The 14,218-nt window shown below is 35.7% G+C and overlaps 1 protein-coding gene across 2 annotated transcripts; it reads left to right on the top strand.

Moving 5' to 3' along the window:
- The first annotated feature begins 6,088 nt into the window (after window positions 1–6,088).
- LOC131015834 (uncharacterized CRM domain-containing protein At3g25440, chloroplastic-like) lies at window positions 6,089–11,208 on the top strand. 2 transcript variants are annotated; one of them, XM_057944270.1, is made up of 5 exons: window positions 6,089–6,264; window positions 8,265–8,424; window positions 8,531–8,804; window positions 9,671–10,078; window positions 10,159–11,208. In XM_057944270.1, the coding sequence occupies exons 2-5, from the start codon at window positions 8,312–8,314 to the stop codon at window positions 10,696–10,698; spliced, it is 1,335 nt and encodes a 444-aa protein (XP_057800253.1). In that variant the 5' UTR covers window positions 6,089–6,264; window positions 8,265–8,311; the 3' UTR covers window positions 10,699–11,208. The 2 variants fall into 2 exon arrangements, with proteins under 2 accessions (XP_057800253.1, XP_057800254.1); XM_057944271.1 differs by lacking the exon at window positions 6,089–6,264 and having other exon boundaries at window positions 8,262–8,424.
- Window positions 11,209–14,218: the final 3,010 nt, after the last annotated feature.

Below are 14,218 nucleotides of genomic sequence, written 5' to 3'. Positions count from 1 at the left end.
AATCAACAAATTGATATTGGTAAAAGTGAGATAAAACACAATAAAAACAACTGCAATTTCATTTCTTAAAATTTGGAAGTGCCGCCATTTTACATATTTGGTGTTCCCACCAAAATTCTAAAAAGACATCTTATAAATGCATTAACAATTCAGCCACCCTCTCTCATAAATGCATTTACAAATTTCAAAAACTACTACACAATGTGTACAAATTTAACAACACAAAAGAGGAATCAAGTGGTGCAATTTATCCTTGAAGGCAACAAGAATGGGAAGCCAATTAAAGGCAGGTACAAGGAAGCACAATTGAAGTTCGACATCTCTCGAGCAACCGTCTTTCAACTATGGGCTGCTGCAAAAACACAACAAAAGAATGGTGATTCATCTTGTAAGTGGCAAAACAACTAGACTTCACAGTAAGTACATTGAACTTTATCTTACCTTGCTTGTGAATATGGAATGCAGTAAGAGGGGAAGCATTAGGAGGCTAGCACAAGGGTTAGGTAATCGAAAGCCAAAACACGCCAAATCATCTCAGCTGGCGGATAAAACTGTGAGTGCTCATGTCGGCAGCCACAACTCCAGTAATCTCCTCAATAGTATGAGGCCACTATCATTCCTGCCTATTGGGATTAGCCATGATATCCGCAGCCGAATTGCCTTCTCGGTAAATATGAGACGCCATAAATGTCCTGAAGCTTGATCAAAGTGTTTTTCCAGTAAGCCCGAAATCTCCAAGGGACATCAAAAGAACGACTCTCAAGAAGATGTATCACATAGGTGGAGTCAGCCTCAAGCCAAAGACGCCACTAACCCCGAGAGTGAGCAATGGCAATAGCTGTAATCACGGCTAATAGTTCAGCCTCGAAAACATAACTAGTTCCCCCTTTAATATGAAAGCAGCCTCTAACGTAGCACCATTTGTCTCTAAAAACCCCACCAGCAGGAATATTGCCCGGAGAGCCAACCGTCGAACCATCAGTATTCACCTTAATCCAATCATTCACCGGCGGCCACCAATAAACATTAATGAACTCAGAGGGAGGCGCAAGACGCGTAGTAACACCAAGCACACGCAGGGTGAGATAGTCGCTCCAAGAATTAGCCATGTGCCCCAACTTCTGATAACTCCCATCCGCCTCCTTGAAAGCGACCTTTGCGAAGCTAAGAACTCCGGTAGGGTTGAAAGAACCACCATCAAAAACCACCTTGTTACGCATACTCCAAATCTGCCAAATAATGGAGAGAATTCCGATTTTCCAATAACTCCCAACAAGGGAGCTAAAGGAAGCATTCCAAACCTAAACCAAGAAGTTATGAATGTCCAAACAATCCAAAAGTTGCTCCTACTTAAACCACCCGGGAAACTCCTTCCAAACAAGACGCACTCGGGATCACTGCCAGAAAATATAATCAATAGACTCAACATCAGACATGCATAAGGGGCAGAAGTTCGGAGCAATAAGACCTTGCCGAATAAGACAATCAAGAGTCGGAAGCCGGTTGTGAAGAACCCACCAGCAAACCAACGACCTCCTATCTGGAACAGAAGCATCCCAAATCTACTAACCCCAAACCACTTTGGGGAAGCTAGAGAAGCCCAAAGTCGCAGTAACATCCCCACGAATAGACGGTTTCCATAAACGAACATCTGCGTCAGAACCAATCGGGTAAATGAGGATATCACAAGTCAGATCAGGAAAAGCCTCAACAAAATCAGCAGAAAAGTGCCAGCAACCCTGAAAGAAGTAATCCACAACAGACTGCATGAGAAAATCGTGCATATTGAATTTGAGAGTGAGTACTTATTTAGGGATCTATAAAAAAAAATTGGGTAAATTTGGTATAAAATCATAATAAATTTTCAAATTTTGGTTTTTCCCACAATCTTTCATTTCTGTTTCAAAATTCATAATAAATCTTTTTTTTAATTTCCCACGATGACAGATTCCGATCAAAAATTTAAATGACGTGGCAATACAATGTAATTATATAGAAATTATGTGACATGACAATCTAATTGTCTCCTGCGTTTTAACGGTGCTTGATCCTGTTAGAGCTGCGCTTGGGGTAGCCGTTAAAACGTGGGGGCATTTTGCTTCAATTTTGAAACGTTGAGGTAGTAAACAGTGTCAACTCTGACGTTAGTGTGTTAAAGGCGATATGGGTGTCAACGTTGAGGGAAAAAGTGCTACTTAACCCTTAAATATGCCACATCATTCAAATTCGGAGCCACGTCATTCAAAAAATTCGCCGGAAAGTCACACTATGGGAAATTCCAAAAAAAGAAATTTATTATGTATTTTGAAACAAGAATGAAAGTTTGTGGGAAAAACCAAAATTTGAAAATTTATTATGGTTTTAAACCAAATTTACCCAAATTTTTAAAAACTATTTCTAAACTAATAGAATTTTGAAATAAAAAATTTATAGATAATTGAATGAAAATTTTAACAAGATAATATTGTTGATTAGATTAAAAAAAATGTGTTGTCAAGTATGAGCTATTGATTTGATATGTCTCCAACTATAAAATAAATTGACTTTTAACAATATTATTATTGATTGAGGTATTTTATAACATATCTAGCGTATGAATTTTATCATTTTAGAAAATATCTTTTTATTATTATTTTAATTAAATGGGTATCATAGTATATCGCACAAGAATAAAAATAGTTGATAATTTAAAAAAAAAAAGTTGTACATAATTTGATTTCTTTTGGCCAAAAATACAATTATTGAAGACAAGACCTAAATTGGTTATACCAAATTCAAGAAGAGGTTAATTCCAATAATTTAAGAATGATTTTGTTGATTTGTGAAATGTTACTGTCGGACATACATCCATTGACACCCACCTAAACTTTATGAGCAATACAGTTATATATAAACAAATTTGAATAGATTTATGGATGTAGCGTCTCCCTCATCAATTTTAGAGAAAAAGAAAATAACATGGATAATATAAGCAATATTTTCAAAACAAATAGTTAAATTTTATCTCCACTAATATTCTCACACACTAACCTGTTAGATTATTCAAATCTCCAAACCTATTACTATTAAAGAAGAGTATCTTACTACTGTAACTGAACTATGTTTCATCATTACAAATAGACAAATTTATATATATGTCCATATAAATTGAATCAAAATAATCAAATAGAAGCAAAAACATACAACCAAATTGAGAAGAGATCATCACGCTTTAACGTGAAAGAGACCACATAATCTCCTACAAACCTCCATAACTATGCTTCCAAAAGGGGTGCTCAAATTCTTCTGTCTTTCTTAAGTTTCAATAATACTTTCCCAAGTTAAGTGTATCTATATATGTCACAAACTAACTAATACTATCATCTTTTGGAAAATCATAATCATAATCATTATCATATATTCATATTTTCTCTATGTCATACGTCACGTAACTTTACAGTGTAAGTGTTGGTTAATTGAGAGTGTGTGTATGTTCATTGATAGTTACACGTCTGTATACTTATCAGCAAGCACAACTATTATTGTGTTAATTACAACCTTGTTAGGCACATCTACTGCTATTTAAGTGTTATTATATAAATCACGTGTACAGTTCAAGGAATATAGATTGATTTACTTCCTAAAAAAAAGACTGATTTTTTGAAGCACGTACCAAATTAGTGCACTATTTATAGTTATTATCCAGAAACACGTACGATATAGATAGGTGCATATGTATCTTTCTAATTAGAGTTCTCTTTGATTGTAAAATTATCATGAGAAAATGATGGAAATAAAAAAGTGGGAAAATTTTTATCATTTCCACTCTTGTAATCTCATGTTCTCTTTGATGGAATTTTTTTTATCCTATACACATGTTCTCTTTGTTGAAAAATGATGAATAAATTATTAAATAACCATATTACCCTTATTATTTACTTAACTAGTGTTGTACCCGTGCGTTGCACTGATTGAGTATTCATACGTATTTTTGAAGCTTATTTAAATTATTTAATAATTCTATATATAAATTAAATTGATACAACTAAAAATACAAAGTAATCGAGTGAAATAGAAAATTTACATTACATAATAAAAAAATTAGAAAGTAAGAAAAAGAATTTCATATCATACAATTTATTACAAAGTGAGAAAATAATATTTGAAACAATATCAAACTAAATTATATAAACGATTGTTTAGTAATTACAAAAATAACATAACTTGATTACACAAATAATTGATACAGATTGTAAATGAATAAGTTATTTAACTCGTTATGTAAAATAACATAACTTGATTACACATATAATAGATACAGATTGTAAATGAATAAGTTATTTAACTCGTTTACATATTTTAGAGTAATTACAACAACATCAATTCGTTAATTTAGAAATACCTACCAATATTTATTTAAATCTAATATTAATATCGATTCAGTTATAAAAAATAAAGTTATACTTCTAAATAATATTTATATATTATATTTAAATTATAATTCAATATAGTTTTCCTTGAAACAAAATATGCAATAAATATAGTGTAAATAATGATGGTGATATGAGTAGATCTTTTGTACCTATTTAGTCCATATCCTAATTACAACTTATAAAAATTATCAACTGTTATTTAAGTGATCCACAATATTAAAATTTATTAAATTTTATATGATTATGAAATCTAGAAACGTGAGGGAGATTGGCCTTAACTTTTTATAACTTATAAAAATTATCAACTGTATAACTTATAATCTAGATCTTTTTATGATTCACAATATTCTCAATAGACGTATCATCCTCATCATGATCACCACAAATCAAATTTTTCAAATCATATTATAGAAGCACAATACTTGAATACTTGAATGTGAGAGAGATTGAAAATTATTATTGAATAATTTTGAATATCATATTAAAATTACATATATTATAAATTTTGGAAGACCTCCTTATACACAATTGAGTATATGTACAATCTTCATCATCTTCTCCACATATTAAAATTTTTAGACCTCGACGACTCGTAACCCATGATACAGCCACATACAATTGCCCATGACTAAAAACAGGTTTCTTCAAGTACAATCCAACATGTGCATCACTTAAATTATAATCTTCAAGTTAAGGCCAATCTCTCTCACGTTTCTAGATTTCATAATCATATAAAATTTAATAAATTTTAATATTGTGCATCACTTAAATTATAAGTTATACACTTGATAATTTTTATAAGTTGTAATTAGGATATGGACTAAATAGGTACAAAAGATCTACTCATATCACCATCATTATTTACACTATATTTATTGCATATTTTGTTTCAAGGAAAACTATATTGAATTATAATTTAAATATAATATATAAATATTATTTAGAAGTATAACTTTATTTTTTTTGTAACTAAACCGATATTAATATTAGATTTAAATAAATATTGGTAGGTATTTCTAAATTAACGAATTGATGTTGTAATTACTCTAAAATATGTAAACGAGTTAAATAACTTATTCATTTACAATCTGTATCAATTATATGTGTAATCAAGTTATGTTATTTTACGTAACGAGTTAAATAACTTATTCATTTACAATCTGTATCAATTATTTGTGTAATCAAGTTATGTTATTTTTGTAATTACTAAACAATCGTTTATATAATTTAGTTTGATATTGCTTCAAATATTATTTTTTTCACTTTGTAATAAATTGTATGATATGAAATTCTTTTTCTTACTTTCTAATTTTTTTTTTATTATGTAATGTAAATTTTCTATTTCACTCGATTACTTTGTATTTTTAGTTGTATCAGTTTAATTTATATGTAGAATTATTAAATAATTTAAATAAGCTTCAAAAATACGTATGAATACTCAATCTGTGCAACGCACGGGTACAACACTAAATTTGAATATGCTGTAAGAATATAATAGTAAAACTATAATTCTTTTTATTATTTTTTTTAAATAAGGAGCTATAGTGAGAAAATTGGAGTTATGTATAAAATTACCCATATTAGTTTCCAATTTGTGATTTGGATCAAATATTTTGAAGTGACAAAGAGCCCAACTAAAATTAAAAGAGAGAGCGTAAAATCCAAACCAAATAGGAAAACCTAAATCATGCGGCGCTTTACTGTTGTCTCTCTTCTCATTGCGTGGCAGCGGTGTCTCTCACTCTCTCTCGTCTGTGCCGCCGCCCTCGCCTGCTCTCGATGCGCCGCGGCCCTCGACAAGTCGCCCCGCCTCCTTCGTCCAGCGTCTGCAGCAGTAGCCTCTGTCCAACGGGTAATAATATAAAGCCATAAACAAACACACCTCTTCTTCTTCACAATGCCTTTTTATTTTTCAACGTTGATTTCTCTTCAGTTATTCATCAGCTCGGTCGATCTGCTTTTCCAACTGATCGGCCATAACCGCTGACCACACTCTTCCTCCGTCTTATCTTCTCGTCTCTCCCTTGATTGAATAAATTTGTCCAGTGAATATAAAGTATCTTATTGGTGGGAATTTGATGAAATTGTGATGTATTGTCCAGTGTTATTGTGATGAATTACACAATGGTTAAATGAGTCGAGTGTTTTGGCGGGAATTTGGATAAACATGGTTGCACTTGGCTTTTAATTATAAATTGTCAAAATATTTGGATAATTGAAATTATAATCTAGAAAGAGATTTTTTTTTTTTGATGTAGAATGAGAAACTATATTAAATCACGCGAAGCAATATCTGTGAGCCAAGCAGGAAAGCTTGACTTCCAGATCATTACACCAGAAGAAGAAGCGGCAAAGTTCGCCAAACAATGTGCCGCCCGGTTAGCTTCTCTCCGGGCATGGCAAAAATCAAGGACAATGTGGTGTTTCACATGAGCGAACGCCTCAAAAAGGTCGTCGCAAAGAGAGTCAGTTCCTCCTCGATCCTCATGAAGCACGTGCACAGCAAGAAAGGAGTCGGTGAAGACCAGCAGCGGACCAAGCTCATTCTCCAAACAATGTCCAATGCCAAGCAACAAAGCATGGAGTTCGCCCATCAGTACGGTCTCCGTCCTCCCCACACGGTGAGCAGCCGCTGCCACAATCCTTCCAACCGAATCCCGAACAATAAAGCCTACACCCGTAGCCTCCCCATTCCCATGGATCGAAACATCCGAATCCAACCTGAGCACACCAGCAGGGGGAAGTTTCCAGCACCGCTCTCCTTCAAATGGCAGCAGTCTACCTTGTGACAGCACGTTTCCACGAGCCTCAAGAAAGGAACTCAAGAAATCCGAGCAACCTGCTCCCAAATCCAACTCCAGATTGCAATCCGAATTGTGTTTGATTTTGCAAAGCCAACACCATGTCCACCCCACTAATGGGTAGATGAGACAACAGCAGATCCCTATTAACATGTTTAGCAGCGAAGATTCGCCCCACTAAACGGTGTTTTGAGGTAAAACGCAGTTCATCAGTTAATTTGGGTGATAAGCAAACCGTTGACTCCTCCGCTTCTTCAGAAAGATTCAGCTGAATAATCAATCTCTGAATTTCCTCTGGGTCCATCGAAAAGGCCGGAGTGAGAACAAGCAGGAACAACAAACCTCACTGGAGAAGGAAAAGAAAACGCTGGGCGGCGCAACACAGTACTCTCAAACCCTAGAGAAGACCAAGAGGTGCTTCAGACGGGAAGGAGCAAAATCCGATGTTCCTCTTCTTTTTACTTTTTGGGTTCTGGATATGCTGGATAGAAAGAGAATTTTCAATTAGAGAGAAAACTAGAAAATAGATGAAGTTAGAATGTTATATAATGAAAATAAAAAATTATACTATTTAAATTATTTTTGTAAAAATGAATGTTGATTATAAGAAAATGAGAAAATAAATTAGGATAAAGGAACATATTTTTTTGGGAGCTTATAAGCTCTTAGAACATAATTTTATAGCTTACAAACTTTTTAAAAGGTTATTTTGTTAAATACTTTGAATGAACATATTTAGAAGTTTATAAGCTGAACCAAGCGCCCCCCTCCAACTCGAATAAGAAGAATGGTTCCATTTGTTAATAAAGATAGTGATGTAATACCCACTTTAGTTTTTCCTTTGAAGCAACTAAAACCCTATTATATTATATCAAATCTACCAAAAACATTATTTATCTTAATATGTCATCTATCTATTAATTATTTTAAACAGGAGCCATTTCTAACAAAATACATCTATTTGCTCTTTAAATTGGGCCTCTATAAATGGGCCTATGCACCAAAGCCCACTTCAATTTGTTGCCATTTTTCCAAACTATTCAATTTACAGAGGCAAAGGCAAAGCAGAGCTAACTTCGAAAGCAAAGAAACACAAAAATGGCGGTGAGAAATTTGGCATCTAAATTCCCATTCCTCAAACGTCTCCGCCCAAATTCCACGCCCTTGTCGCCTCTCTTCTCCCATTCTCAAATCATATTTCAAAGCTCGAGGTAATTTGTTCCTTTTTTCCAAATTCAGTGTGCAGTAAAATCCCATTTCATCATTTTTGCGAAAAAGATTGTTAAATTCCTGGGCTGTTGATTTTTGTATGCGCAGGATTGTTAGCAGAAGCATACCTCTTGCTGCTGGGAATCGTGTGATTGTGGGGCAAATGTGTAACTTTGGCGGGTTCCATTCGGGTCGGGTTCTGAGGAATGCGGAGCCTGAGGTGGGGCAAAAAGGTGGGGCGGATGATGGTCGGGTCACGAAGAGGAAGAAATTGAAAGGGAAGAGAGCTGTGGTGAGGTGGTTGAAGCACTTCAGGTATAAGAAGAAGAAATCCTATGAAAGGATGACCGCCGAAGAGAAAATCCTCTACAAATTGATGAAGGTGGAAACCCTTTGAATTTGTTCATGCTTTTATGTTGATGTTGTTTATGTGTTGGAATCTCATTTAGTCGTAAATCGTAATTAGGTTTTAAAGAGGCGATAATTGGGAATTCTTTTAATGTCGATTGTTGTTCATCTTTATTGTTCATGACTTATAAGGGAGTGTGGTTGGTTTTAGGGAATCCTTTTTGTTGAATGTTGATTGGATCACCATTTGTGCAGTCTCTGTGATTGTGTTTTGCCTGAACTTGATCGAGTTGATGTTTATGAAGTTTGATGTTGTTGAGTAGGTGTTGAATCTCTGAGGTTGGAATGTAGGTTTTGAACAAACCAGAATCGGGTGGTTTTGATGTCGAATATTATTCGTTATTGTCGTTCAATCCGTTTGGTGATTTACGGATAGATTTAAGTCATAGTCGTGAATTCCCTTTGGATCATGATTTGTGTAGTCTTTGTGATTATACTATGCTTGATTGAGATGATGTTCATGAAGATGTTGTTGTTTAGGTGTTTGAATCTTTGAGTTGAAATGTAAGTCTTAAACAAACGAGAATCTTTGAGTTTAGATGTCAATTTATTGTTGATTATCATCGTTCATGACTTCTTAGGGTGTGTAGCTTGTTTTAGGAGTAGTGATCTATAAATAGATTTAAGTCATAGTCACAGTCCTCTTGATTTGATCACAATTTGGGTAGTCTTTGACTCTTTGTGATAATTTGGATGTGATTATACTTTGCTTGATTTAGTTAACGAGGAATGGATGATTTGGATGTGATTATACTTTGGTTGTTTGATTTTCTTTGATTATGGGATGCGTTATTGGAGATTCTTACGAGACGTTGTTTTACTTGTTAATGCTTCGCGTAGGCTCGAAGGAAAGAGGAAAGATTACTTGAAGCTCTCAGAAAAATCGAGCCTAAAGAGACATCGGACACAATGCACGACCCTGAAATACTGACACCCGAAGAACACTTTTACTTTTTGAAGATGGGCGAGAAGAGCAAGAATTATGTCCCCGTTGGGAGGCGAGGGCTATATCAAGGCGTTATACTGAACATGCACTTGCACTGGAAGAAGCATCAGACGTTGAAGGTCATCGTGAAGACGTTCTCTCCGGAAGAGGTGAAGGAGATTGCTTCGGAGCTGGCAAGATTGAGCGGTGGGATTGTGCTCGATATTCAGGAAGACAACACCATAATCATGTACAGAGGGAAGAACTATTGCCAACCCCCGACCGAGATAATGTCTCCGAGGGAAACCCTCTCGAGAAAGAAGGTAGTATTACTCGGAACCCTTTGTAGATTTCGTAATGCTAAGAGATTTAAGGATGCTAATGTTCGTCTATGGTTTTATAGGCGTTGGATAAGTCGAGGTATAGGGATGCTCTGAGGGCTGTTAAGAGATATATTCCAAGACTCGAGCAGGAGCTCGAGCTGCTTCAAGCTCGGGCGGGAAGTGAACCTAGCACGAACGAAGAAAACCAGGCGAACGAGGCTGGTGGTCTTGATTCCGGAAACCTTCCCAATCAAGAGTTCGAAGGGTCTGATAGGTTGAAAGAACTATTGGCTAAGAGTGAAGGAAATGACACCAACTCGAGCGTAGATTCGGATATGGTTTCGGACACCGAAGATCTGTCGGATATTTTTGAGACGGAATCGGAATCAGACGCGGAGACGGAAGGGAGAGACGAAAAGCCTCTTTATATGGACGAGTTTGAAAAGTTCCCGGTGCAGAGTGAGGGAGAGGACGACGATTTTGAAGAACACCTGCGCAGGATATCTGCCGATTCGAGAAAGGAGGGGAAATCACGCGATGGAGACGGAGACGCGGATCTCGATGAGGTTGATCGAATGGTTCTACGAGCTGCGTCTCTTTTGAAGAAAAAGAGGAGATAAATCACACTGTGCTGCTTGAATGATAGTGAAGATTTTGAGGATCATCACATCACCATGGCAAAGGGTGAAAAGCTTCGACAAATTCCACCGGACGCGTCGTCCGTGCCGTGCAGACGACAAGATGCAATAGAAGACGTCGCACAACAAGATCGGTATATATATTTAAATTTTCTTGGTATCAATCATGTGCAGATGCAACAAGAGATGTGGCACAATGATGCAATAAAAGATCCGTCTTGTCGAAGATGACGGTCAGTCGAGGTAGGAAATTTACGGGGCAGCACGCTGCCAAAGTCGGCGTGCTCGTATCTCGACGATGCTGTAGCTGCTGCTAAGCAAAGTAAACCAGTGAGCAGGCGTAGAGTAGATACATGTATACATTACAAGTTGTTGGGATCTCTATATTTATGCTACATTACAAATCAATAACAAAATGAGGTAGCCACTGTGAAAAAAGTTGCACTCTTATTAATAGTAATGACAAAATAACATATTAAAAGAAATCTTGATGATATATACTAAGAATAACAACATGAACATGACTCTTACATTATTCAGCTATTTATCCAAGGGTATTGTTAGGGCTTCAGTAAGAGCTTCTGCTTCTGCATACATGCGAGGATTGCATTTTCTTTTTGGAGTTTGGACAGTATTTGAGTGTGTGTGTGTGTATATACGATAACGAAGCCGTTTTGGAGTCTTGAGTTGTTATCAACTAAGTAGACATCTAGTAATGAGAATTCTCCTAATGCCTACAAATTTACAGCATCATATAGTGACAGACTAACAGTATCTTAAAATTTTGTTGGTTATGTATTACCCTTTTAAATATTCTATATATCATTATCTATTTTCGACTTGTGCAACTTGTGCAAGTGTCTAGGTATATTTTTATAAGAAAAATTTTAAAATCTATATTGTATATATATATATGCATAGAGAGATAAATGACATAATCATAATGTTTATCTTAATTTCGTGAGAATGTGAATTGATATAAATAAATTAACAAAATTGATTTAGGTTTTAGGTCTTTTCTCTTTTTTCGCTATGTTTTTTTTTTTGGCTCGATCAATAAAATTTCATTTCATTCAATATACAAGATTGAATAAGGTGCTTGTAATACATAAATAATCATTTAAATATGAGTTTGAATGATAGAAAGAGCTAACTTTCACCAATTAACTGAATTATGACTATTAATGCATTACAAACAACTTATTCAACCCTACACACTAACTTATTCACTATTATAAAAAATAGTCATTCTCACTATATATATATATATATATATATATATATATATATATATAGGGAAAACTATATTATTTGTGAGAACGTGAGAACCATCAAATCTAATGCATTCACTGTAAAAATTAATGCATTCGCTGATAAAATTAAAAGTAAAATTTTGAAGTAGCCAAAATGAAGCATAAAACACAATTTATGGCCACACATTGAAAAAACACAAATTTTGGCTATTTTTATTGATTTGGACGTTTTTACCCTTAATGAGGCGGACCGGGTAGGATCAGACACGCGGGCCGCGTGCCGGGTCGGGTTAGGCACTTATGACACTATTAGTGCCATAAGTGCCAAGAATAGTGTCATAAGTGCCAACGGAAATCCAAAATAAAACCAAGTAAAATAATCATTTTGGGCACTTATGGCACTAATAGTGCCATAAGTGCCATTCGTGCAGCACAAATACAGAAACAACAACATCATTTAAACCCTAAATGGAACATCTAAAACCTAAATAGATAATCTAAACCCTAAATGGAACATCTAAACCTCAAATGGATAATCTAAACCCTAAATGAAATATCTAAACCATAGGGGGAAGTGTGCACTTATGGCACTAATAGTGTCATAAGTGCCATACGTGCCATTCGGCACACAGATTATCTATTCGGGGAAGTGTGCACTTATGGCACTAATTTGTTGAATAGGGTCATTCGGCACACAGATCAGATTAGATCTGCCATGGCTGAAATCGAAGGAGGCGGAGCTGCACTGAACAGATCAGATCTGCCATGGCTGAAATCGAAGGAGGCGGTGATCAGATCTGCCGATGGAGGAGACGGCGCAACGATCGGATCAGATCCACCGCCACCGCCGCCGCCTCATCAGACCAGATCTGCCGCCGCCGCCTCATCCTCTACTCCGACGAATTCTGCCCAGGCGGCGCGCTGGAGAGAGAGAGAGGGGGAGATGAGAAAGAGAGAGGAGAGAGTGGCAGCCGCTGGAGAGAGAGAGAGAGAGAGAGAGAGAGAGAGAGAGAGAAGGAGGATCTCCTCCACCACCGCCGCGAGAGCTCCGACGAATTCTCCAAGCTCGGCGCCGCTGCCGCGCAGCCGCTGGAGAGAGAGAGAAGGAGATGAGAAAAGAGAGGAGCCGCTGGAGCAGAGAGAGGGAGATGAGAAAGAGAGATGGAGAGAGAGAGAAGGGGTAGAATAGTCATGACATACAAAAAATTGCCAAAATTTATGTTTTTTCAAATGGTGGACAAAATTTGATGTTGTATGTTGAATAGGGTCATTCGGCCCTATTGTTTCTAAAATTAATGCACTAAAAAAAATAAAAAGATTACTCCTTCCAAGATTCGAACCCAGCATCTGCATTCATCCAACAAGATGATGCATCCACCGTAGATCTTGATGATCGAATAGCTGAAAATGATTCTCCGTTCTTCTTTTATTTAGTGGTTATTTCTTGAACCTCTCTCCACACACACACACACACACACATATATATATATATAGGGAGAGGTTCAAGAAAGAACCATAAATAAAAAAAGAACGGAGAACCATTTTCAGCATTCGATCATCAAGATCTACGGTGGATGCATCATCTTGTTGGATGATTTTTTTTTAAAAAAAATTAGTGCATTAATTTTAACAGCGAATGCATTAATTTTTACAGTGAATGCATTAGATTTGATGGTTCTCCCGTTCTCACAAATAATGTAGTTCTCTCTAGAACCACACCCTATATATATATATAGGGAGAGGTTCAGGAAAGAACCATAAATAAAAAAAGAACGGAGAACCATTTTCAGCCATTCGATCATCAAGATCTACGGTGGATACATCATCTTGTTGGATGAATGCAGATCCTGGGTTCGAATCCTGAAGGGAGCATTTTTTTTTTATTTTTTTGAGTGCATTAATTTTAACAGCGGATGCATTAATTTTTACAGTGAATGCATTAGATTTGATGGTTCTCCCGTTCTCACAAATAATGTAGTTCTCTCTAGAACCACACCCTATATATATATATATATATATATATATATATATATATATATATATATATATCTTTCTAAAACAAATAAATAACTGGAATTTTCAAGGATTCATATGCAACATTAGTTTAGGATGTTTTAGTGCTTTTTTTTTGGAAATTACATATTGTTTTCGAATAGAATATAGCCATCTATATATCAATGGACATGCACATTATATCCAATGGAAAACATAAATAATAGGAGTGAGCCAATAATTAAATTCATGTACAG

The sequence above is a fragment of the Salvia miltiorrhiza genome, chromosome 3 (assembly GCF_028751815.1).
Source record: "Salvia miltiorrhiza cultivar Shanhuang (shh) chromosome 3, IMPLAD_Smil_shh, whole genome shotgun sequence".
Taxonomy (NCBI): domain Eukaryota; kingdom Viridiplantae; phylum Streptophyta; class Magnoliopsida; order Lamiales; family Lamiaceae; genus Salvia; species Salvia miltiorrhiza.
This window is presented reverse-complemented; position numbering and strand designations above follow the sequence as displayed.

What these genes read in the sequence shown, in the direction of transcription:
- LOC131015834 (XM_057944270.1), top strand. Translation starts at nt 8,312, where the DNA reads ATGGCGGTGAGAAATTTGGCATCTAAATTCCCATTCCTCAAACGTCTC. An exon ending in ATCATATTTCAAAGCTCGAG is followed by an intron (nt 8,425 to 8,530) that starts GTAATTTGTTCC and finishes TTGTATGCGCAG; the next exon opens with GATTGTTAGCAGAAGCATAC. An exon ending in AAACCCTCTCGAGAAAGAAG is followed by an intron (nt 10,079 to 10,158) that starts GTAGTATTACTC and finishes ATGGTTTTATAG; the next exon opens with GCGTTGGATAAGTCGAGGTA.